The sequence below is a fragment of the Rhinolophus sinicus genome, linkage group LG05, assembly GCF_036562045.2.
Source record: "Rhinolophus sinicus isolate RSC01 linkage group LG05, ASM3656204v1, whole genome shotgun sequence".
NCBI lineage: Eukaryota > Metazoa > Chordata > Mammalia > Chiroptera > Rhinolophidae > Rhinolophus > Rhinolophus sinicus.
Window position 1 is genome coordinate 63,386,016 of NC_133755.1, and position 27,040 is coordinate 63,413,055.

Genomic DNA, 27,040 nt, shown 5'->3' on the forward strand with positions numbered 1-27,040 from the left:
TTGTTTTTTGAAGAGGGGAAACAGAAGCATGTTTGCATATGAATGGAATGATCCGTAAAGGAAGAAATACTCATGGTGCAAAGTCCTTGAGAAGCGAAAGGGTATAGGATCCAGTGTACAATGGGTGGGGAGGGGGAGATCTGTCTTTAATAAGAGCAGGGCCAACTTTATTGGTAACGGGAGAGAAATCAGAGAACAGTGTACTAGAGGGAAGTTTATAGATCTGGTGGTAGGACAATGAATAAGTCCCCCTCTGCAGGCTTCTATTTTCTCACTGGAGTGTGAGGTGAGGTCATCAGCTGAGAAAAAGGGGCCTGTGTGGGAGGCAGCAGGGAGGAGAAGTTTTCGGGAGAGAGGGAAGACTATAAAAGACATTTCTGAGAGTGGGAAACTTACTAGGGCCACAGTGGAAAACAAAATGGCCCCTACCCCCTCTCCCTTCCTCCTTCTCACCCTCCCTCCTTCCCTCCCTCCGTCCTTTCCATCCTTCCTTTCTTCCTTCACTATTGGGGCCCCGTGAGGTAGGAGGCCAGGCAAGGTGGTGACGGAGAGAGGGGTCAAGGATGAGTAAGGCAGCAGCACAGGAAGGGAGACTGGTTACGTGCAGAGGACTGAGGGACACGGGTGGGGGAAGTGGGTTTAAATATGAATAAGCAAGGCACAGCAGATAAGGAATTTTATAAGTGTAAAGTGTGCCCTACCAACAAGATCTTGCCTCTTAAGTACAAACTGCACAGTTATTGCTCTTCCAGAAGAAAGTCATCATGGAATGGGGAAAATCATTGATACAGAACAACAAATGTAGAAATCAGTATACTTTATTATAAACATTTCCGGAAAATAAACTGATTTTATATAAAGACTCTTTGAAACTTTTAAAGCTATATGTAACCTAAGCTTATTTTTATTAGAATGTATTTCGTTTTCCACTTTCTAATCTAGAAAATACAAAGAATTTCAAAAAAACAAAACACAGATGTAATATAGGAAAAACAAATCATTCTAAATTGTTGTATAGAGAAAAACTAATGAATATATGAGTAAGAATACCCCAAACCCAGTCAAGAAATAGATTCTACAAAGCCTGTTAATCCTCCAGTTTAAAATAAATGACTTCACAAGGGAAAAATACTTCCATCATCAGAGCAATTTGATGAATAAAAGCAAAGCCACTCTCATTAAAGGAAATTACATTTTATATAAGAAAAATGCAATAATACTTTTAGAAAATGAGGAAAAGTAATTTCCATGTTGGAGATCAAGCATACTAAATAAATACTTTCTGTTCCCTTGGCCTTTGCTACAAGCTAAAGTACCTGTTTACATCAGAAAAGTGGTATGAACATGAACATCATAAAACCAAGCTTCTCCTCAACTATCTTTTCAATTTAACCTCAGGGGAATCAACTCAAGAGCTTCAAAATCCAAGGATAGACTGGTCCCAAAGCATTTCCTCCTCTGTCCTTTCTTTGCCTTGCTCCTTTTTTTCTTTTCTACACTTACGTTCCTCTTTCTTAGAGGCGACATCTCGGCTTTTTCTCTCCTTTTGATTCTTAAGCTTTTTTGTACTGATCCTGACTGTTTCTACCTCTGTTTTGTTTCCTTGGAGGCTCTTGTCTAAATCTGTTTTATCACAACCTTTTTTCCTCTTATGCTTGGGCCTCTTCTCCTCTGTTTTTTCTCTGCCTTCTTCTGCGTGCCTTTTTCTCTTCCGATGTATCTGTTTATGAGTGGCTGGATGGGCACTGGTGGTGTTTTCTGAGGAGAGGTGCTTATAAACTCCAGGCTCTACACTGTATGAGCTATAATTATACTCTTGCTGACTAAGGTTCAGGGGTACTGGTTTTTCTGAGAAACGATCCCTGGTGAATTGACAGTAGCTCAGGGAGTCTTGTCTTTGCCTGTTGTAATGAGCTGGTAGCCACTGAGGGAACTGGTTTTCCACTGCTTGTGAAATACTGCATGTTCTTGAGTAGGTCTGGATGGTTTCAGTTGGGAATCTTTGATTAAACATTCTATGCCTGGGTCTGGAATCAAAGTCTTCTTTGTACCTCCAGGTTTCCAAATAGTCCTCTCTCATTTGTCTGAAACAAGTCTTTGGTTCTAAGCCTCTGGCTTTCTGCACTTTGATATAATCTTCAAGTTCATCTTGAAAAGAGTCGTATGTCTTTGAATGCTTCATTAGGCTGACAACAAGGGATTCTCTGTAGAGAAGATAGGAGAAAATTCTTACTAGATTATTGTATTCTGAGAATAACCTTTGTTCTTGAAGAGAGCTTAGAAGAAAATAAAGCCCAAACAAATTAAAACCTAATTCAGCATAAAAGTTAAATATCATGACATTATATGCCAAAAAGGAACATCAGGATAGTCAAATATCTTCCAGGCCACTCACAAGGAACTTTATCCTTCTCAGAAGTGGGATAAGATGGCAGAAAGGAGCTGATATACAGGATTCTGTTGTAGAGCAGAAAATGTAAGGCACGTAGAGATGTGTGGATAAGGACTAAACATCCATGGTGGGTGGCCTGATCTAAATGTTCATAGATTTTCTAAAGTTCTGGTTAATCAGTTTCTTGTATATTGTTTTCTAAGAGAAGTAGTAGAACCATGAAGAAGTAATTTGATCCTTAAAATCTTCAGTTAACGCAAACAAAATTAAATACTCACCTGATTAGAGTATTGTAGAACGTAATACTAAAAGAACGTTTATAAAATGGTTTGGGAATGCCGGAAATTAGAAATTCAGCTCTGGGATAAAACTCTTAGGTACAGGGCATGAGGGAAGATGAGAGAAGAGTTCCGTCGTCTCCTCTGTAATAGGGCTTGGATTCCATTCTGCTACTTCTGATTGGTGAAAAAGCATTCTAGAATGCCTTCTGGTTTGTTCTCTATTAAACTACTGGTGGGAGGGTTAAGGGAGGAAATGGAGGTGAAAGCTAGGAGGGCAGTTGTATTGAAGTAGAGAAAAGTTTCAGAAGAAATACAGAGTAGATATACTAGTTTTTGTTTGCTTGTGATTCTTTTTCGGGGGTTGAGGGGCCAGCACTATTCCTGATTCTCTTCCTTTACCCTACCTAAAATCCTGCATAAGTACAAATACAGCAGAAAATGTACTTATTATGAGATGTTAATGCCCTAGATACTTTTGGTGATACATTTTATCTCCAAAAATTAGGATGCAGCATAACCCATGCAGAACTGAACATTTCTTCCATTTAAAAGAAAAATAAGCCAGACATAGCATTCTAGACTCACTGATGATCAGCTATCTTATCTGAAAATTTGAGATTACAAAGAAAGTCTACATGAAGTCTAATGTGATGAGTCAGAAAATTTAGCTACTATTCAAATTAAAAAGTATAAAAATTCTGAATAAAATACTACAACAAATATTTGATTAAATATAAGCAAGATATTTGAACAGACACTTCAGAAAACAATATATACAAACGGCCAATAAATACATGAAAAGATATCATTAGTCATCAAGTCAATATCAATTAAAACCATAATGAGATTCCACCATGTACTCACTAGAATGACTGAAATGAAAAAGACTGACAGTGTTGGTGAGGATGCAGAACAACTGAAATTCTCATTGTTGGTGGAGATGTGAAACGGTACAACCACTTGAAAAACAGTTTGGCAATTTCAGAGGAAGTTAAACATACACCTACCATATGATGTGGTTGTTATTCTACTTCTAGATATTTACCCAAAAGGAAATGTATGTCCATACAGAGACTTCTACATAAATAATCATAGCAGTTTTATTTGTAATAGCTCCAGAAAAGAAAATACCCAAATGTTGATGAACAGGTGAATGGATAAATTAAATAAATGGTGGTATAACTATACAATGGAATACTATCAGTGATAACAAAGAATACACTATTGATACACTCAACAACATGGATGAACCTTGAAGACATGCTAAGTGAAAGAAGCCAGTCCCACAAGACCACAGATGGTGCAGAGATCAACAAAAATAAGTAAATGGAAACTTACCCTTATCAGGCTGAGAACTTGGTGAAGAAATCTGATCATATTCACCCGTTAATTGCTTCAGTTTCTTAGCACAGACTTTACCCAAATAGTGAGACTATGCAACAACTGGGGAGCTAAAAAACATGATACAGAGATCACAATATTTATTTTTGTCCACTATTCTACTCCCAGTCACCTGAAACCAACCACAATCTTGTTATAAAGATGAAATAATTCGAAGTTTAGAATTATATTAACACAGGTCAATCATCTGAAAATTCATGAAATCCATCTTCAATTTCTTATCATTTTGCTTCCTGTAAATGTGAAAGTAAAGCTCACTTTTTGAGCATGTATTTTACCCAGAAAATTAATATTTTATTTTACAGGAATGTACCCCAAATGTACACCTCTAAATTTGAAGATAATAATTTTTAATATACTTAATCTGAACTAAGAGTTTAAGAATAGTTTTGCTTGCTTTCAAATCAAATATCTGCTTCAGTAGAAATAATCCTGATTTAGAAGCCCTTTATTTTCAACCTACTTCATAATGTGAAATCCTTTGTGATTCTAAACTATATTATTATTCCACATATGCCTTTTACAAAAGGTATCTGTAAAAATTCAGTCTTTGTTTATTCAATGTGGTATCGATGAATAAAATAAAGGGAGGGAAGATAGAAGATCATATTAAACATTTAAGGTAGTATTTTTAATCTTCATTTCATATACCACCTCACATCTTAATTTCCTGAGGGCTTAGAAGACTACAGTACTAGCTTTTTGCTCATTAGAATTTTAGTATGAAAACATTTAGTAAGCCTCTAATATTAAATATGGTCATATACTTTTACTTAGTCCAGAAAATACCATTCTGAAGGAGAAGTTATTGGGGTATCTGTAGGAGTCTGCACTTTATGGAAATTATCTGCAATACCATATTGAAAGGCTGGATTGAGAAATCCAGCCTTGGAATTTTGTTTTTTATAGAAGACAATACCAAGAAATGTAGACCATTTTAAGATAGTCACTGATTCTAGTTACACCACTAATGCCATCTGAGAATCCCATGGGGGAACACAAACCTCCAGAGTTGGTACAAACACCACAGGCAAGGATCACTAAACAAAGCTCAGACAAGCCATTCAAAGCTATAGCTATACTCACATATTAACTTCTAGAACTTCTGCTAGAAGTGTTTCTGACCACAATAAATACTCTATGTCAAAATTACTACATTTACACTTGAGATCTATACAACTTTCTAAAGTTCCTAATAGTTGAAATTTTATTTTATAGAAGTTTACTAGTTCATAAATACAATGTCAATCATGGAACATCAAAACATTTTCTATGCAGCCATTTAATGAATGAGTTGGAACCACATATACTGTCATAAAGAAATGTCCATATATTATACTGAGGGGAAAAAACAATATGTAGAACTATATCTACCTACCTACCTAATGATCTATTGATCTAAAATCCAATTTTAATATAAAAACACAACATACAGAACCAAAAATTAAATATATACTTATGTATTTACTGTAAGGAAGGAGTTAACGGAGCTGGACTATAACGCATTCACTCCGTTTCCTGGGGAGGGGAAGAAGGAAGAAGGCAGGTGACCTCTGAATCTCTGAATAAAGAGCCTAACAATATTTGCTAGGAGGAAGGGAACTTATTTCTGAAATGCCTTTAGCAAGATGTCCCTGGCTAAGGATTACCTACAATAGGTAAATCCGGGATCTGAGGCTAATCCCCTGAAGAATGTCACGTAAATTCTATAGTTCTCTGGGATATAAAATGCAGATGATTTATAATTTTCACACTCCCACTGTGTGAGGTGACCTTCACTTAGAAACCTCATCTATTATTCTGGACCAGAGATGCACGACCAATGTGGGAAAACCTGGTTTGAGGCGCCACCTTCCATGTACTAGAGACCTCTCTGCTTCATTAGAGCCTCTTGATTGCTTGTACCCTTGAAGTAATTAGTAAACCTTGATACCAGGTAATATTACCTATTCTTGTGGGTCTGATTTGATAGTCTGATCTTGTGTGTTAGTTCAGTACCCATAGAAAATAATCTGAAAAGATATATGCTAAACTTAATGGGGTCTGGGAAATGGGGTTAGGAAAGGAGTAGGTAAGACATTTAACATTTTGCTCTCCGCACAAGTCTGTATTGTTTTAATTTTTGCAAAGATCATATATTACTTTGTAATTAAAAACGCCAACAAATTTTAATTTAAAGGTTCTATGGGATATCTTCAAATTAAGCTTAATTTTTAGTACCAGTGTATAGATTAAAAGGTTTGCTTAAAAATATTATGTTCAAGAACCGTAAATAAACATTTTAGAAAGGAATTGATGAATATTTAAAAATATTTCTCAATTATATATAGTATCTCTCTAAATTACTTTTTAGTTGTGTTAAAGTATATAATGTAATTACATTTGACTTTAAAGTCAGCAAGTTAAAAAGGTTAACTAAAAAGGCTTTCAGAACTTCCCTTGATTTAGACTTAATATGTACAACCTGACCATGATGATGTGACATTGCTTTTTGTATTAAAAATATTTGATAAGAAGTGGTAAATATTGTCTTTTGGTGACAACCAAAACTTAGTATAGATGGAAAGTTTACTGAAGACTAGTCATTTAGAAGTTCAAGATACTCTAAAACAGAACAATGATTTCCCTCTCTATTCAATCCATAATACTAGATTTCTTATTTCTAAAAGTTAATGTTCTAAGCTGTGTAAATGAAAAAAAAAAAGGGGGTGGGGGGGTTGTATGGAAAGTAACCTCACAGGGTGATCTGATCATAAATTCCTAACTGGGCAGGTCATGGTGGGTAGTCACGCCCCAGGAATATAACATCTTTATTAAAGGTTTAACTTTGCTTTAAGCTAGCCCTGTCCATCATTTCTGTGCATCTAGGTTAACACACCTTGGAAGTAAGTGATAACCACCCTCAAGAGAGCACATAATCTTATTAACTATCCTGCAATCCAATCGCTGCCTTGCTGTCCCCCACCTGCATGTTATCTTCCTTATGTTACCTCCTTAATCTCAAGTGCATAAAAGAAGCTGCAAAATTGTTACTGTCTGGAGCATTTGAGATCTTGCTCCCCGGCACATGCTGTCAGTTTAGCTCAAATACACTCATAAAAATTCTCTACAGGTTTGGACGTTTCTTACATTGACAACTTACAACTAAGGTAAAAAACTTGGAGTCACCTTGAAGTCCTTTACCCACCAAGCACTTTATTTTTAAAATCTCCATTAAATAGTATCATATTCCCAAGCTCAAAATCTCAGCCATATTTCTCCCTATCAAGTCTGTACTCATGTCAATTCTAGCTTTATAATGGTTTTTTTTCCCCCCCAAATTTATCCCTTCATTTTTCAATTCCCATTAACACTACTTAGTTTAAGTTCTCCATGTCTCTGCGCATTATTAAACTTCATCACTCTGAGTTTTGTCTTCAAGGTACTAAGGTGGATACGTACTGTGTGTACAGGAAAAAAAGAGATGAATATTTATTGACTACTATATGCCAAACAAGGTAACAGATTATTCTTTCAGACTTTTACCTCTGCAAGACAACGGGAATTTCCCACAGTTTGAAGATGAAGACTTCAGGATTCAAAGAAATTAAAATAAATTGCCACGTGTTAATTGATTGAGCTGGATCTTAAACTTTGATTTATTTTGACTTTTTCCGTTATATATACACATAGCTGTTCCACATATTGGGAATTATAAATAAGGGAACAAGATAATTCCTCAGATCAATGAATTTATAATTCTATAAAAATGATAGGCAAAGAACTATAATGCAGGACAAAAAACCGTGTTAAGTGCTCTAACACAAAGGAAGGTATGTCTTCTTGCTGAGGAATTTGGGAAAGGCTTTGTAGAGAATGAATTTGGATAGATCCTTAGGAGATGGGTAAAATTTAAAGAAAAAAAAAAATGAGTGAAGAAAGGGTATTCTGGGGGCAGCCGGTTAGCTCAGTTGGTTAGAGTGTGGTGCTCTTAACAAGGTTGCCAGTTTGATCCCCACATGGGCCAGTGTGAGCTGCGCCCCCCACAACTAGATTGAAACAACTACTTGACTTGGAGCTGATAGGTCCTTGAAAAACACACTTAAATAAATAACATTTGAAAAAAGAAAAGAAAAGAAAGGGTATTCTGGAGGATGGAAAAACATTACAAAAGCTTTATGTGCATTATAAAAACAAGATAAGCATTAAAGGCCGTGAAAGACAGTGCTGTAAGAGTGTGGCCAGATCCTAATAGGCCTATTTGGGCATTTGAGATTAATTCTGCAGTCAGTAGGGGAAGAAAACAGTCAAAATGGGGATATTGGTAAGGAGGGTGTTGCAGGCAAGAGATTACTGGGCTGAAACAGGAACATGGTAGTGAGGACAGAATAGAAGGGAAGAATTTAAGGGACATTCTACAGGTGGAATCAAAGGAATTTGAGAGCTGGGGAGAGAGCAGGTACAAGAGTGGGGAAGCAGGGATAATCGTAAAGCTTTGATCCTACGTAACGTTGTATTTGTCAGAATGAAGGGGAAGAAGAGTTACTGCTATTGCTGTTGTTATTATTTATTCCCCAGAAGGAGGGAAGTGAGGAGTGGAGTGGAAAAAAAGATGAATTAAAAAAGATGAATTTGATTTTAAAATAAACTCAGATTCCATCAATAATCTTTCACATTTTTCCTTTCTTTCCCTCTATGTCCCATTCCTCTATAGCAGAGGTGTCCAAGCTTTTTTCAACGTTTTTCACCAAGGGCCATACGCGGTAAAATACACAAACAGCCGGGCCCCTCACTCGAGGTGAAGTATGTATTGCCTCACCTGGTTTATTTAACTAAATATGTTTTTGGAATTTGCTGTAGGCCATCATGGCCGCAGTTGGCCTGCGGGCCGCAGTTTGGACACCCCTGCTCTATAGTATGTTCAATTCCTCTATGTGGAACTGGGTTTAAATAACTTGCAGGGGTTCTATGTACCTTGAAATTCCTTACAAATTAAGATTACAAATTAACATAGTTGGGCATTTGAACTAATTGTATATGTTCAAACTTCTGTGAACACTGTGGGCAACAGGAACCATTAGAGAAAAGAAAGAAGGTGTGGTAGTAAATTCTAGGCGTTATAGAAATCTTCCTTGGGAAAATTTGATGCTACTTCTATTTTTAAATTTTATATTATTTTGCATAATGAATACTATTTATTCATTACAAAGGTTGTATTTTTCGATTTGAAGAATACAGACTGTGATTATTATGGAGTACAGTGAAATGATCATTTCCCCTATCTGGACACTTTTCATTTTTACCACTTTATTTAGTTTAGCTTTTTTTTTTTAAAAGTAGTTGTCATATTATGGATTTCTACTGACCTTTAAGTAGGATAGGAGCAAGATAATACATTCTACAAAGAATCCATCCTTTCCTTGCATTTAGGATTGATTTTTTCATCAGCAATCTATGGTTCTAATCAGAAAGATATTAAGAATTTGATAAAGTCTGAGTTTTTTCCAAAATTAAATTCAGCATCTTTTTGAATGCTCTATGCTTTTCCACTCCACTTACTTCCCTCCTTCTTATGGGTCTGATTATTCAAATCTATGTGTACTACATAGAAGTCTTATTTTTCCATTTCATTGACATTTGAAAGATACGCGACATGTCCTTCTAAACTGGAACCATTCTTCCTACAGCAACGGTTCTCAATTTCAGTAATTTTGACCAAAGCATTCCATAGGCAGATAGTGAATTCTTATTTCCAAGAGGTCTAGTGGGTACATAGCCTAAAGAAACCAATCACACACAAAAAAATGCATTTCAAGTTTCATGTTTTATCTTAAAAACACATGAATTTCTTGAACTCTAGTCTTATAACATCTTTTATATAAAGTTTTTAATCTTTAAATAAAATGTGCTATTTAAACTTCAAGTACTTCCTGGTACACTGCTGAACACCTCAAAAACTTCATGGAAATCTGAGTATCCCTACTCTAGGAAATATGGCCCCACAAATTTCCTCTGATCCACCACATTTTCATAGAAGAAAATGAGGCATGGCATTACTTGTACTTTTAGTAAATCTGTATGCCTTTGAGTGTTCATTAAATTCATTTAAAGCAATCTGTTCTGTAACACTTATCCAGCATTGCTCTTACTATGTATGTAGCAGGTACTGTTTAAGCACTTATAAATAGCAACTAATTTTATCCTCCAAAGAACTTTGTGGGCTAAGTACTATTATCATCCATAGTTTATAGAAGAAACTGAGGCATAGAAAAGTTAAGTTAGTAAATGACAAAGGCAGTCTGGCTCCAGAATCTGTTACCGTTTTGCTCGGCTGCCTTTCTAACTAATTTAAAACTTCTCAATTCACATTCTGAAATCTACTTCTCCCTTTTGAAAACGGAAACATTTTCTGATCTCCAGGCTTTACACATTTCTGCATTAAAAAAATAGAAAAGCAAGCCATGATGGGAGAAAACATTTCTTCCCATTTCATATGTCAAAGGACTTATATCTAAATTATATAAAGAACTCTTAGGATTCACTAAAACACATTCAATTTAAAATGGGCAAAAGATTTGAACAGACACTTCAGAAAAGAATCCATATTTACAGCCAAGGTGAGATACTACCGCATCACTAGAATGACTAAAACTAAAAAGACTGAAAATATCATGTGTTGGTAAGGACATCAGACAACAGAAAAGCCCATACATTGCTAATTAGGATTTAAAATGGTACAACTCTAAAAGCAGTTTGACAATTTCTTTAAAAGTTAAACATCTACCGTATGACTCAGTCATTTCACTTGTATTTGCCCAAGAAAAATGAAAGCATATGTCTATGCAAAGACCTGTACATGAATGTTCATGACAACTTTGTAATAGCCCCAAACTGAAATAACCCTAATGTCTGTCAAGAGATGAATGGATAAACAAAATGTGGTATATCCATATAATAGAATTATTCAGCAATAAAAAGGAATAAAATAGCAATGCACACATAAATTTCAAAAGCCATCATGCTGAATGAAAAACACGAGTACCTACTGTATGATTCTATTTATAAATAGTTTTAGAAATGCAAACTAAGGTGATAGAAAGCAAGTTAGTTGTTGCTGGGGACAGGGCTGGAAGGAGGAATGGATTGTAAAGGAGCATGATAAAACTCCTGGAGTTGATGGAAATATTTGGCATTTTGTTTACGATGGTGGTTTCATGGCAGTACACCTGTCAAAAACTCATTGACTTGTATACTTTAAATATGTAGTTTATTGTCAGTATACCTCAGTAAAGTGCATTAGAGAACTTAAAGATCTATAGCGGCTGTTTTCGAAAAAGAAATAATTCCAGCTTAATGTGTTAAACTGGATTTTTAAATGTTGGCTATATTTTCACATCGGTCATCCACCTAAGGAAGGCCAAGTCACCTATGCAGAGCTACTGCCTGTCATAGGACGTTCCTTACCTCATTGCTCCTGGGAGCCAGATGTAGGGAGGGACTCTAGCGTTAGTCCTGGCATTTATTAGCTGTGTAAGCTTGGTCAATGTTTCAACCTGTCTGTGTCTTAGGTTCCTCATCTCTAAAATCGGAATATAACAAATACCTCAGAGCTGTTGTGAGCCTTAAGGAAATTCATGTATATAAAGTGCTTAAAAGACTGGATGGCACATAGTAAGAGCTTTATGAGTGAGCTACTTTTATTACTTAGGATTTCATCTACAGTAGTACCTCGGTTTTTGAATGTCTCTGTTGACAAACATCTCAGTTTACGAACGCCATAAATCCACAAGTAAATGCTTCGGTTTGTGAACATGTCTTGGAAGTCGAACATGTCATGCGGCTTCTGCTGGGTGCAAAATCCTGAGGCCTAGCTGTCGGCTGTTTTCGAACTTTCAGAACTTGAATGGTCTCTGGAACGGCTTACGTTAGAAAACCGAGGTACCACTGTATTTAACTGTCATAGTGAAATGTTCTCCTAACCAATTATTCCAGTTAACTACAGAAAGTCAAATAAAGGAGAGGTAAACAGGGCAGGTGTGCCAGTAAGCATTACCTAACTCTTTGTATTTTGAGCTAACTCCTGTTTTAGAGGGACTTTTTAAAACAAAAGCTTAAAGTTAGACTTTATCCTTATTGTCTTTTCTGATTTTGAACCAACTCTTTGAAGATTTCAGTTTATGTCCTGTGATAACGTGTGTTCTATATACTTTAATACCCAAAAGAGTATGGAATATCAAGCAGAAACAAATAGGGATTCTAGCTATTTTATTAACTATTTGCAGCTTAGTATTAATTAGGTCTCAAGCAATAAATAGTTTTTGTTGATTGAAACTCATCTGTAGTATTTTTTAGATGTACCTTCTAAAATTTTGGGGAAAAAAATCAAGCAAAATTCTGAAAACTTGATGTTCCTATTTGTACTGCATCTACACCACGAACCTAGTTATAGATGAACACCCACAATGCCACTTACTTCCACAAAAGATATCATAGTAGAAAAAGAAAGAACATGGAATCTTTTATTTTGGAGAAATGAAACTATGTAGGTTGTTATTCAACAGCTATACAAAGCTTGGTCTTTTTTATTTCAGTAAAGATATATAAAGCCATTGTGAAAGTTAAAGTAATGAAAACACTGCACATAAACTGCTGTGTTAAATATGAAACAAATGAGTAATATGAAGTACTCATAATTCAAAACTACCTAAAAAGGTATCTTAATAAAATACTAAGAACTACTCTACTTTTCCTAATTCAAGACCTATCAGAGAGAATTTGTTCCAATCCAACAACCCATTTAGAAATTGCAAAACCTGAATTTTTGCATTGTATGAAATGTTTTTAATAAGTATCAGGTTTCACGAATAAATCAACTGAATTTGAGTGAAAAATTTATAAAAATTTTCATACCCCACAGCACATTATTTGTGTTGTGACATGGCATTTAAACATAATACAGCACAAAGGTTGTTTTTTTTTAATGTTTATTAAAAATCATTAATCTTTGAGCAAGAAACTTTTGAGCAATTTAGGATGCTTAATTTGGTTAGTATTAGGTGTAAGTAAGCTCAATTCTTCACCTTTAATAAAGATACCAAATAAATGACATGGTCCTATACTTTTAAATCTTATTCACTAAGAAGCATTAGAAGACATTTTACATCTTTCCATTATATGCATTTTCTTTCTCTCAGCAATGTTATGTAACAGTCTCTGCAAAAAAGTATTTTATGGTTTTTGATGCAAATAAATAGTATTTTTTAAAAACCTCAATTTCTAATTCTGTGTTGCTAACATTTAGAAATTTTGTAATACTAACCTTGTATTTTGTGCTCTTGCTAAACTCACTTATTATTCGAGTAGCCTTTTCCTAGATGCTTTGACGTTTTATTTACAGATGATCTTATCATCTGCAAATAAAGACAGTGCAATTTCTTCCTCTCTAGTCTGTATACCTTTGATTTCTTCTTCTTGCCTGATTGTATGGCTAGGACCTCCAGTGCAATATTGAACAGAATTGGTAAGAATGGGCACCTTCCCTTGTTCTTCTGAGTTTTGCAATCTTATAATACCATTGTAATCTTAGGAAAGACTAAGCAGAACAGTGCAGTAAGTTTTAGGACACTTGGTAGCTGATCCTCCTATCTTTGCCAAAGCATGTTTTTAATTCCTTTTAACCCCTGAAGGTCAAATATCATTTAAGGAGTTTTTAGAGATCTTAATTGTGCTAGAAATGCAGCCCAGTACCTGTCAGCATCATGAATACTCTTAGCTATATTAGTTATTAACCTTGATTTTTCAGGAAATGAGATTAGTATCTGATTTATGAGTTTCCCAAGCTCTAGCCATTTCATATTAATACAACAATCATAAAAATAACTAAGAGCTTACTATGGCATATTTTTAATGACTAAATACCAAGGAATTAACAAAAATCATTAACTGGGAGTACTAGTTACACCTTTAATATAAAATTTATGTTTTTAACTAAGTCTTTGAATACTCATAAATATGCTGTGGCTAGCTAGGTCAAGGATCATGCTTGTGAAATTAATTTTACTTGGACCCAAGGCAGCCATCCTACATCAGAACACCATCAAATGTACGCCATTCCTTCCAAAGGGTTAATAAATGTGAATGGGTCTGTAAGAAGGGGAAAAAAAAATCAGTGCTCAAGTCCTAACATATGTGTGATGAATATACAGGGGAAATCTTAAGTTAGTCATTTGAACATGCTTAGTCAATATTTTTCATATTGACACCTAGTAAAGGCAGTAGATCTGATACTGACAAATAATCATTAATGTCTTGGGGGGCAGGAGGTCGACTCCTGCCCCCCAATCATTCTATCCAGCTGCCAACATTAGACTTGCATGATAATGTACTCTGGTGTCACCGTAGCAGATATGTCCTGGGCAGAGAGCAGATTTATACAAAACAATGTACTATTCCTGATGTCTCAGGAGTCTGGCTAATCCATATTTAAAACTGCATTTTCTCCAGTTACTCTTTGTTCCCACCTAATTTCACTAACAAACATTACTGCTTAGCTCCTTAAAAGGGCTGTACCTAATTCATCTGTATGTCCTTCGTACTGAGCATAATACCTGGTACACAGGTGGAGCTCAATACATGTTTTCTGAATAAATGTAAGAAGGGCTATTAGCTAGATTTTCTGTCACTTGACTCGAATCTCTGCTTAATATCATAAAAATAAAGGAAAACATTTTTAGGTAATTGCTGTGTAAATGCGTCAATGATTCTGTAAGTCAGAAATGTCCATTCTGGAACTGAGTCCATTTAATTTTTTTATTCCTTAAAAAAAGGCAGATAAGCAACGATTGTTTGTTGCGGTTTTGTTTTTACAGATTTCTCAGGAATATTGTTACTGAGTGAAAAAATTTTTAACTGTCAAAAATATTTGAGAAACCTCACTGAATGAATTATAAAGTATCCTGGAAAATCTTACGATACTTTGGCCATATATTCTATGTATGCATTTTTTCCATATAAGTCTGGTGATGGGGTATTTCTTTTGTTTTTTTGTAATTGAGTTTATTTCTCAATGTCCTATTTGTAATCTTATACCTTCTATATATTCCCTGCTTGCCAATTTTTAACCCTTACTGACATCTGTTCATTATCAAGCCCGATAGAGATGAGCTTCTCCTGAAGAGTATTACAGCTATAGGTGAAAATGAATAAACAGATGGTTTTCAAATCAATCTTAATGGTCCCATCAGGATTTTAAAGTGAGAGTGGAATTTTAATAACTGGAAACATGACAATTCTTTGATACCTTTTGGAGGAATCTCCTAAAGAGATTTTTATTTTTTTTAAGAAAAATAAGAGAAGTAACAAGCAACATTTTTTTTCTCTTATTTATGTATTCTTAATTGGCCATTATTTAAGGCTCTTATATCTAAACTAAATATATAGTCTTACAAGTGTTTTAAATAGTATATCAAATATTTACCATTTGTTAAGTAGCAGTTAACGGAACAGTTAATGAGGGATATTTACCTGAAATAAAGTGATGAGGTAATTTTTTAGGTACTAAATTATATTTTGTTTTTCAAATCCTACTGAATAATCTCAATCCTAACTCAACAGAGATTTCATTGCTTTCTGAATGTCATCTGATGGCCGTTATAGGTCAAAGTTTCATGTTTTATGAATTGCCATTCTAGTACACAGCGAAGCTGTGGAATGATTATCAACATGGAACTGTAAATGAGTTCACAATTTTAAAGCTGTCAAGGACCTCAGAGTTTGGTTAGTGCAGAGTTCAACCTCAACACTACTGACATTTTGGTAGGAGAATCCTGTTTTGTGTGTGTGTCTGGCGGGGACTGCCCTGTGCATTTTAGGATGTTTGTAGCATCTCTGGCCTATACCAAACAGATGCCAGTAGCACCTACTCTCACCTTGCCCTTCCTTCCTTGCCCAGTGGTGAAAAACAAAAATGTCTCCAGACATTGCCAAATGTACTCTGGGTGGGGGTGGGGGTGGGGGTGGGGGGTGGGGCAAATTTATCCTTGGTTGAAAACCACTCAACTGGGCTAATCCAATCCCCCTTTCCACAGATGACAAAACTCAAAGAAGTTTTGGACTTTGAAAGGTTGAAAGAAAAGCTTGGGATTTATTCAAGGTCACACAGCTAGTGGAGAAACTAGAACTAGAACCTATTACAAGTTAAGACTCATGTTCCAGTATTATTATACTACCCAGAAGTGGTTTAGGAAGGTTATTGGTAGCACTGTGTGAACTGACATCAAGTCTTCAGTAATTCTGCACATATTCAGGCATCACAAAAAACAAACAGAAAATGCCAAGTCAGGCAAAAAGCTGTTTTTCCATGAGAAACTATTGCCAAATCTTCCTATGATCTGGTTATGGGAACCAAATTGTATTGCAGACTTGACACTTATAAACTGCTCAGGCTTACTTGTTGGTGAGAGGCAGGATGTTTGGTATGAACAAAAATCCAGGAGATCTTATATTTTTTATATCAACAACGACACTAACCCAGGCTGATTGAAGACACTGAATCTAGTCTTCCAAATTGTCCTAAGATACTTAATGGAACATCATTTGGTTGCAATGAATTTCTAATTTCCATTTTTAGTGAATGAAATTTATATAAAGTGTATACAATGTTTTAAGAAATTTACATTTTACTACTTTGCTTTTCCTCCAAAGCGAAAAGTTTAAAAGATTATGGAATAACACGCAAAAATAGAATATATTATGGAAGAAGGTAAAAATGAAAGTATTTTATGAGGTTATTATATTTATTGGTGTCCCTCCAGGAGAAAGTAATTAAGTTATTCGACAAGGCTTTGGCTTTCACCATCTTTCACTCGGGAGACAAGAAAAGCATCTTAAGGCAACACAGCAAATACTAAAAGTTAATTATTAAATTAAAGAGGGCTAAATGTTTTACTGAAATACTGGGCAGTGGATTTAAGCTTCATCTAAAATCATTTTTCAAACTGACTTACATACAGCCTTATCTGATAGGATGTTCGCGGGTATAGTCTTAAACATCTCTTAGATTGAGACGATCAGGAAATAGTTTTTGGTGTTAGGGGAAATGTGTTGGTGAGAACTTTAAAAACTTTTGGCAGGACCACTCCTTCCAAACCCCTGCACAAAGAGACTTGATCAAATTTTAACCGTGGCCTCCAGCAGCCTAAGGCAGAATACCTGGGAGAACGCAGCCCCTGAGGGTCTGATAGGAAAAGCCCAGGGCTGTCAAAAGAAATGTACTGTTTGTTCCAGCCAACACCGGATGGCAGGGTAGGTTCCTGATCTCTGTTTAACAGTTCTTACTAAAGAGCTTTCTGTTGTGAATCCTTCTTCCTACCCTTGAAGATGTGTATCTCCTACAACTCGGTGGCCTCTCTCTCAAGGACCTGAAAGCCACTCCTTTGAAATGCAATCATCAGGGAGGCTCTGCGATCATCAGGCAGGTCTCCCAGTCACGGTGGGAGGGCAGAACCCTCGTTTCCTTAATGCCGTCAAGCAGACACAGCTAACTGCATTCACACTGACCCACCCTTTGTAATTTTCCACTTCCTTGAATCTACTTGAACCCCACTTCTCTCCCATTCCTTCATTTTCCCTGTAAAACACCCAGTCACCTCTGGGTAAACCAAATAAAGTCTGCTGTCACCGCTCTAATGTCCGGCTTTATCTCTGACACTGGTAGCTAACATATTAAAACTCAGACTATCAAGATAGGCCTGTAAATCTTCGAAGCTTGTTTTACAGGGTGTTATCTTCAAAAAGCCAAGGAAAACTCTCCAAAGTGATCCCTCAAAACCCTCTTTCCTCCACCCAGGGCCTGCCCAACTTGAAGCTCCCATGCTACTTCCTCCTCTACCCAAATTCCTAATTGTCCTATGGACCTGCCAGGATGTCGGATTTCACCCAACGGAGGTTTGCTTCCTTCCGCGTCTCGGGCCTTTTATCCGATCTCTGCCCCCTCAATCTTGGGGTTTCCTCATCAATGCCCCTTCCTTTTCGCAGACACTCAAGAACCACAGACGTCTGTCCACCTGGCCACCTCTTTCCCACTCACACCTCAGCCTCCTCCGAAGGCTGAGGCGTCCCTTTCCCTCCACACTCCACTTGGGGGCCCTGGCGCCCGTCTCCGCAGGCGGCGGGTGGTGAGGGGACTCCGGCCCCGACGCTGTCGGCCATTTCGTACTCGGGACGGGCCCAGCGGGCTTGGCGCGCAGGGGTTTACTGGGCCGCGGAGTTGCAGGGCTGAAGCCCGGGCCGCCCCCGCCGCCGGGGCGGGAACTCACCTTCTTTGAGGCAGGGGCGGGCGTCTACAACTACTGTCCCCCTCCCCGCCAACGCCGCCGGCCTGGGGTCAGGCCGAGGTGGAGGTGGCGGAGAGGCAGGGACACCCGCTGCCGCCAACGCCGCCTCCGCCGCCGAGCAGGCGAGGTGGAAGGAGGAGGCGGAGACCCGGGCTCCGGAGGGGAAGTCGCCGCCACCACCCGCGGCTGACTGGACGGCGCCGACGCCATGGCGGCGAGCCCCTCTAGCCCCGCCTTCCTGTTTGCTCCGCCCCCTTCGCCATCCTTTTTCCGGGGCCCCGCTGCACCCCGGCCTTTGCCCCTCATTTCTAGAAACCCCTACGCTAAACTATTGGAGGGTAAGACAAGCACCTGGGGCCTCTCACCTTTCTGAGAGTGAATCTAAAACCAACTAAGAAAAACAAACAAACGAAAGACTGGAATCTGGAGTTTACCTCCAGAGCATCTGAAAAATACATCATCTCCTGCTGTATTTTGCTTTCCTTTGCTAAGGCCTTTAGTACAGAGTAGATTAAGCAAAATCCTTGGTCATGATACGCTGTCATCAATGGTCCAGAAATGACACCTCTGTTAATATATCTATATATGGATATATACACACACACATAAATACACAAACGTGAATCTCATCATCTTATTCCCCACCTCCCAAAAACACTACCCTGGTTTGTAGTCATCATTTCCTTACATACATATCTTTATCACATATATGTGAAGCTAAAAAAAAAGTTTAGATTGTTTTTGAATTTCGTAAGATTTATATCTTTATGCAGTATAATGGGACTTGTTTCACTCAACATTTTGAGGTTCATCCAAGCTGTGGTATATAAAACTTATCTATTCATTTCATTACTGTATAATATTCTACCCATTTTCCTATTGATGGGCATGCCTCCTGGTACACTGTGTAACTTACTCTTGGGTATCCTTGTCTGTCACAGCGCCATTGCCTAATTTTAGGTTCTCATCATCTTTTGTTAGAACCATGGCAACATCTACCTAACTGATATCCTTCCTCTGACTTCACCACTCCAAACTACTGTTCAAATTACTGCCAAAGGGTTCTATCTAGAAGTCATTACTGGCTCCGCATTGTCTGATGGGAGAAGTCAAACGTGAGTACCACTGGACTTCTGTGTCCCTCCCTGATCTCATTATCTACCTATTGCCCTCACCTCCCCACCCTGCTTTCACTTTATGATCCAGCAATGTTAAACCTTTACTGATTCCTGTAAATACCAAGCTATTGCATAACTCAACGTATCGTATATGCTGCTCCCTCTTCCTGGAGTGCCCTCTCCCTACTTCCTAATGAACTCCTTCCCTCAGAAGCAAATACTATCCTGAATTCAGTGTTTCTCATTCCCATGCATTTCTTTATACTTTTACTACTTAATGTATGTATCCCTAGGTAAAATGAAGTATTGCTTTGCATGATTTAAAACTTTACATCAATGTTGTTATACATAGGATGCCAAAAAAATGTATACACATTTTAAGGAAGGAAAAAACTATTAAAATTGTAATAATATATGGATAACAAAAGATGAATACAAGTCACGTTTGATTCCTGCAATTACAAGAGGTGCTCAAAGTGGTTGCCATCAGCGTCCAGACACTTCTGATTATGGTGAACTACTGCTTGAGCAACATTGACCAAAGTGTCCACTTGTATACATCTTTTGGCACCCCAGGTATATACTGTTTATTCCTTTGCAATTTGCTTTTATCACCATTTTTTATATTAATGCATGCTGAAATGTGAGGTTTTAACTAAAATGTGAGTTTTATAGTTCTATAACATACCACTGTATGAATATATCATGAGCTGTCTGCTCTCCTATCGATAGACACTGAGCTTGTTCCCCATTTTTGCTTTTGTAGATGGTATTGCTCTAACATTCTTGTGTCGTCTTCTTGTGCATGTATGTGAGAGTTTCTCTGGGATTTATATTTAGGAGATGCTGCTACTTTTTAACTAGGAGGCCTTGATAATACCCACCTCAAAGGGTGTTGTGAAAGCATACGCGGTATTGTAAGTAAAGGACAATTTCAAGCATTCAAGCGGTTATTGTTGCTGTTAGAATAGCATTGAAATGTATATGAAATACTAGGACATAAAAGGCAATAGTTTGGTCCCAGAATGATAAACATCAGTATACTACATGTGCTTCTGTAGCTCCCTCCATACACAACAGATTGTAGGTGTCTGCACATGTCATGTTAGTTCTTTACCTTCATATCTCTGCTCATGCTGCTGTGGTCCTTGGGCCTGAAATGATCTCCTCCAGTTTTGCTTCTCCTCCTCCCTACTTATCTTCTCTGGCCACGTCTCTGAAGCCTTCCCTGGATACTATTTCCCTTTTGACTTCTCTGTCTCGTTCAGCATAGCATCTTCACATGCTCTTCCCTCATCCTCTCTAAATGGTCAATGTCTTGAAGACAGGGCCTACATTTTATTAATCTTGTATCAGGACACTCACTGAGCATAGTGCTTGATACATGTGTTGATAAATTAATGAGGAATGAGTGAATTTAGGAATTCTTGGGAGGAAAGCAATTGGCAGCTAAGAATTTCTTGGAGCCAAAGTTAGAAAGCCGGAAATAAACATGCTATTTTAGTAAGAACACAGAGACCAGAGAGAATGTGAAGTTTTGTCAATGATGTAATTATACAGATACAATGGACTATTAAGTAGGGAACCCACTACTGTCATCCTGGAATGTGAGTGCTAGATATGCATAAGAACTTTTTCTTAGATCTTGGCTGGAAGTGATTTTGAAATGAATGGGTGAATCAACCAGTGAATGCATGCGGAAGCAGTGAGCTCCTTCTGGCATATTTAACATTGTGAGGCATGAAGCTATTATAATGAAGCAGGGGTTGGCAAATGTTTTCTGTAAAGGGCCATATAGAAAATATTTTTATCTTTGTGGGCCATATGATCTTTGTTGCAAATATTCAACTCTGCTGTGGTAATGTGAAGAAAGCCATAGAAAATATGTAAACAAGTGACTGTGACTGTTTTCTAATAAGATTTTATTTATGGTCACTGGAATTTGAATTTCATATAATTTTCAAGTGTCACAAAACATTCTTCTTTTGATTCCCCACCCCTACCCCCAGCCTTTAAAGAAGTTGTTGAAACCTGGTCTAAATGAATGTTAGCTCCATGTACAAAGGAGGTCACAACCAACGATAAAAGGCTGTTCTCTTACTAAATCAGACCTTAAAAAAGATTTAAAATCTTGCAGCTTTCTTGATTTGCCACTAGATGGTGGTCTCTGAAGGTATGGGGATCAGCCAGTGGGTCTTTTAATAGAGGGGATTGAGTTTTTGCAGGGTATGGTAGGTAGATCAGCTGCTGTGGTATTAATACAGGCACACAAACTGTGGTTCAAAACTTAATCACAAACCATTACTCTGGGTTTCATTTACGTTTCTACCTCCCCACTTAATTTGTACATATTCCCCGAATTGCAACATATCTAACTGAAAGGAATGCCTCTGAGATTATTTGCTCAAAAGACTCAAAACAATACTATGAATAAGTACAGGCTGTGGTCAAAGATTTGGGGGCTGCAGTGTGGAATTTTGGAATATACTCTACCCAAGATTCCGGTAAACAAGTGGAGCTAATTGTGAGAGGATACTTGAAGCCCATGTCTAGTCTTGTGATAACGCTCCCAAACAGCACCTACTCTTGAACTCTTCATGTCACCTTCTTCTACTCTTGAGGTGCACGACTGGAGACCTGGCATTACCCTTCCTTGGCATATCCTGCAACAGTTGCCTCACAAGACAAGGGATGTTGGTATTAGTTATCAGGCTGTTGGCTGGTAATGGGGAAAGGGAAATTCCTGCTATATTGCATATCAACACAAATCTTATGTAAATTTTTTTTGCTCATCTGTCCTTGTTGTCTCCCATCTCCACTTTTTTTTTTTTTTTTTTTTCTCCCACAGGAATCCAAACCTTTCTAAACGGTCCTGGCTCTCCCCACAATATGCCAGCTGCACCTCACAATCATTGTGACAAACAAAAGTTACCCCCACACTTCTGAGATGCCCCCGAAGTGGTGGAACTTGCCTCCGTTGAAAATGGCTTGTCTTCTAGATCTTGGACACAGACACTGTATGTCTTGGGAAGCAAGGGACACCCTGGCGCAGTGAAGAATCTTTGCCCATCCTGCACAACCACAAATATCCAGGTGCTCATTTCAGGTAGGTGAAAACCCTGTTTATAATTATTTGAGTCTAGGACTCTGTTTTATATTTAACTATAGAGTAGTTTTAGTTTTAAAATACACTAAATTTTCCAGGAACGCAACTTTTTGTTAACTAAAGGAAGATTATACTTTCTTTCGTTTGGGACTTGACTAAAAATCATTCACCATTTCAGAAAATCGTGTTACAAACAATGCCCTATGTGGTATTTGTGTCCCCAAAATCAACCTACATTTTTAACTCTCACTATCACAGTAATTCTACTTAGGAGCAAACATCTAACTTTATCCTATTTTCTAGTGTAGTTGTACCCAAGCATATACACAGTGAGCACATCGTGATATATTTAATTTTCTGTGAATACATATTATTTTATTATAAGATAACTTCACTCTATTTCTCCCTTATTAGGTTAGGTTAGTGTTTTAGTTCATTTGGGTGGCAATAACAAAATACCACAGACCGGGTAGCTTATAAACAACAGAAATTTATTTCTCACAGTTCTGGAAGCTGGAAGTTCTAGCTAGATCAGGTGCCAGCATGGTCTTGTGAAGGCCTTTTCTGGGTTGCAGACTTCTCGCTGTGTCCTCACATGGTGGAAGAGAAGGACCTAGGGATCTCTTTGAACCCTTTTTTATTAGGCACTACTCCCATCCTTATAATTTAAGCACCTTCCAAAGGTCCCACCTACTAATATCATCATCTTTGGGGGTCAGGATTTCAACATATGAATTTGGGGGGAGACACAAATATTCAGACCACTGGAATTAGTAATTTATGATTTTTTAGGTGTGAGTTAGTAAATTATGTATGAATTTCATTTTGGAGTGGCAAAAGAGATGTTATATAATATTTACTATAATGAGAGTAAGTATAATACTTAACGTGTTAGTTTCCTGTTGCTGCTGTAACACATTATCGCAAACGTAGTGGCTTAAAATAACACAAATTTATTATCTTGCAGTTTGGCGCCTTCCTCCTTCTTCAAAGCCAGCAATATAGCATCTCTAAATGTCTTTCTGACTCTGACCCTGTGCTTTCATTGTCACATCTTCTTCTCTGACTGTGACACCCTATCTGCATCTTACATGGATTCTTGTGATTCCATTGGGCCCACTTGGATAACCCAAGATAATCTTCCTCTCTCAAGATCCTTAATTTAGTCACATTTGCAAAGTCCCTTTTGCCATGTAAGGTAATGTATTCACAGATCTGGGGATATGGACCTGGACATCTTTTGGGGGGGTGCATTATCCTGCCTATAATACTTTAATAATATAATACTTGTCCTGATAAGGTTGAAACTCACAGATGGAACTAAAGCACTGGGCTTAATGCTCCTTCTCTTTCTGTTCTGAGGGCAGGTAGATTTTGTCCTTGACCTTGGCTTCAGCTGAACCTGGTCCAAGGGCACAGTGTCTAGAGAACCACCTAATCCTTGCCAGGTTGAGGAAGGTTCTGGTTGTTGCAAGGCCCTGAGTTGCCAGGCAGTGTGGGTCTAAGCATTTATATGAAGCTAACCTGGATTGAAGAATTACTTTTTAATCTTTTTTTTTCCCCTTGGAAGCACGTGATGTTTACTTTTTGGGGCACCCAACTTTAAATGTCTACAGTTGTTTTCTGGATAGTCACTGAGGTATTCTCTAGCTCCAGGGGCTATGTGTTCTGACCTATAAATCGGGATATATGGTTCCAAGATTCAAAGGAGTTTTAGGAGATGCAATTTGGTCGAAAACACCTGAGAATTTCTAGCACATCTTGATAGTTTTGGGAAGATAATGTGACAGAAAAATAAAATAAAATAAAATAAAGTAAAATAGCTATCTTTTTTTCAGTTGCAATTGACATTCAATATTCTTGTATATTAATTTCAGGTGTACAGCATAGTGGTTAGAAATTTATATAACTTATGCAGTGATCCCCCGATTAGTCTAGTACCCAGCTGGCCCTATACATAGGTATTGCAATGAGTTCCTTATGAAGTACCAAGCGTTGTGCTATATCCTGTATACATATTATCTCATTTAACACTCACGACAATCCAGAGAGGTAGAAACTATCACCCTGTTTTACGGGTTCTATCTTAAAGTCATAGTGGTAGGCTCAGAATTCAAATGCAGATCTATCTGACTCAGAAGCTAGTGCTTGAAAATGACTACAGTCACAGAGATCCAGAACACAGAGTTCCCTAAATAGATGCATCCTCAAAACTAAAAATATTACATGGAAGATAAGCTATAGCCCGAGATCTGCAAGTGTCTTTCTTTTCAACCTGAGTGAGAGTTGGTATTTAGTTCACTGGAGATGTTAGAATTGTCCCTCCAATGTCTTCACTCCTGGGTAAGAAGAACAGAGTTCATTGGTATTTTCCTGGCAGTAAAAACATGTTAAAAGGGAGATTTGATAGAAAGATAGAAATGAGGGTTTTTATTTTCAAGGCCTGCCTCCTCTCATTGTACAGCCTGTACCCAACACACATGCATTATCAGGGAACTCCCAGACCCCCATGCCCTGGTGGGGGTGCTGTGGGAACCCCGGGTAATACTGGAGAAGAGGGATAGCCCTTGGAGCTAAATATACTGTTATGTATGTGCCAGAGGGGTAGTTTAGTATCTGCCATCCACTTTTAGCTTTCTGAAAACAGTCCAGTCTGGGGGAGGAAATAGGGGGACAGGGGCCATCTCACTCAAGAAAGTGTAAGCCTGACTGACGTAGGGCCCCAGAGCAGCAGGCGTCACTTCTCCTCTTGGACCTTTTCAGCTGTCTACTTTGGATTGACAGAGGCATCTGGCTGCTAAAAATACCCTAGTGACCAAGTGCTCCCTATTCTAACTAAAGCTGAGCACAACTGCCATCTGAGACCGAGCTTCTTGCAAGGAACTTTTCAAGTTTTCAGGCCCAATCCCAGAGCCACACCAGTCCATGGTCATTTTCTGCTCTGTCAGTTTTGCTGGGTGATGAATGACACCCCACCCACATTACTGTCTTCTTGCTTGCCCATCCCTGCCTCCAGGAAAAGTGGCGGAGGGGGAGGTGAGGGCACAGGGGTGAGAGGGGGTAGGGAAGGGGAGGTGGCTTGTCCATTTATAGTCTTGCTCTTTGGGATACTGAAGGTGCTGAAATAGCAGCAATGACAAGAGACTTGGCTCCGTGCTAAGTATCTGCAGTGCTGCCTGAAAGACTGACATGACAATAGGGAGAATGGAGAATGTGGAGGTCTTCACTTCTGAAGGCAAAGGCAGGAGTCTGAAGGCCACGAAGGAGTTCTGGGCTGCGGACATCATATTTGCTGAGCGAGCTTATTCTGCAGTTGTTTTTGACAGGTATGAAGTGTGGGGAGTTGCCTTCTTTTCTCCTGTTGGTTTGGCTGGTGCCAGACTCAAAAATTCTTTGCTCTCAAAATCATCAAAAAAGGGATAAAATCCATGTGACTATTTTTAACAAAATGGCATTTCTACCAGCTGTTTTCTGACATGTCTTTTTCTGCAAAGAGTCATTGCCAATGTGATTTGCTGTGGTCCCTACGAGGGTTGTAAAGTAAGCAAAGGCTTTGGGGCACTTGCTCACAACACCAGTGAACTTGGGTTAGTGGATGTACTGGGTGTGGGAAGGGTGGAGGGAAAGGCGTGGAAAAGTGGGTGTGGTGCTGTAAAACACTTTCTTACAGAAGTCTCCATGTTTTTAGTTTCTTGGATATAAGAAATGTAGAGGATTAAATAATTGATGAGACTTTAAAAAAGGAATTGAAAATACACAAGCAACACTGGAATGCACTTAAATTTGAAAAATTAGACTTTTACTAACGAAGGTGGAATCCATTTTTACCTTTCCCATCCCTAACCTCAGTCACCTCTATCTTTCCCCAGAGGTAATCCCTGTTATTATTTTAATGTGTTTCCTTCTAGAATGTTCTTTGACTATTACATACGTATATCTGCACTTATCAAAATGTATAGCTGTCTAGTTTGTCTATTTTTTTTTTTTTACAGAAATACTATCATTCTTCAGATGTCATTCTAGAACTTGCTGTTTTCACTGAACATGTTTTTGTTATTTATTCTTATGGGCGTTATAAGTCTATAGATACTTCTTTTAAATATCAAATATCTACTTATTTTACCCACATGTAAATATATCTATGTTGATTCATATGCTATATGAATCACCAATTTTTTTCTTTTGAACCACCAATTTTAACTGTTGTAAATATTCCAACCTATACATACGTGAAATTTTATTTATCCACTCTCCTATTAAAATACATTTGTGGTTTCCAGTTTTTGATAAAAACAAACATTTCTGCAATTAAAATCCTTGATTATGTCCCCTTGTACACATGTCTGATTATTCTCTAGGACATACGGCTAGAAGAGGAATTGCTGTGCCATTGGGTATGCCGTTTTCAGTTTTAATAGACTCTCCAAAGT

General features: G+C 37.8%; 2 protein-coding genes across 6 annotated transcripts in view; one reads left to right on the forward strand and one right to left on the reverse strand.

The window, feature by feature from the left end:
* Positions 1–802: 802 nt before the first annotated feature.
* The window catches only part of KRCC1 (lysine rich coiled-coil 1), a 38,947-nt gene continuing 12,709 nt past the window's right edge, over positions 803–27,040 (reverse strand). For 2 of the 4 annotated variants that reach the window (XM_074332299.1, XM_074332298.1), the window contains exons 2-3: positions 4,012–4,124; positions 803–2,204 (exon numbers count right to left, since the gene is read on the reverse strand). In XM_074332299.1, the coding sequence (XP_074188400.1) occupies positions 1,418–2,182 (765 nt within the window). In that variant the 5' untranslated portion in view covers positions 2,183–2,204; positions 4,012–4,124 and the 3' untranslated portion in view covers positions 803–1,417. Of the gene's footprint in view, positions 2,205–4,011; positions 4,125–17,966; positions 18,307–18,368; positions 18,593–27,040 lie in introns of those variants that run through there. The other 2 variants (XM_019749231.2, XM_019749232.2) reach the window with 2 other exon arrangements.
* Positions 23,167–27,040, forward strand: part of SMYD1 (SET and MYND domain containing 1) — a 50,387-nt gene continuing 46,513 nt past the window's right edge. For both annotated transcript variants that reach the window (XM_019749221.2, XM_074332297.1), the window contains exon 1: positions 23,167–25,936. In XM_019749221.2, coding sequence (XP_019604780.2) covers positions 25,800–25,936 — 137 coding nt within the window. In that variant the 5' untranslated portion in view covers positions 23,167–25,799. The remainder of the gene's footprint in view (positions 25,937–27,040) is intronic.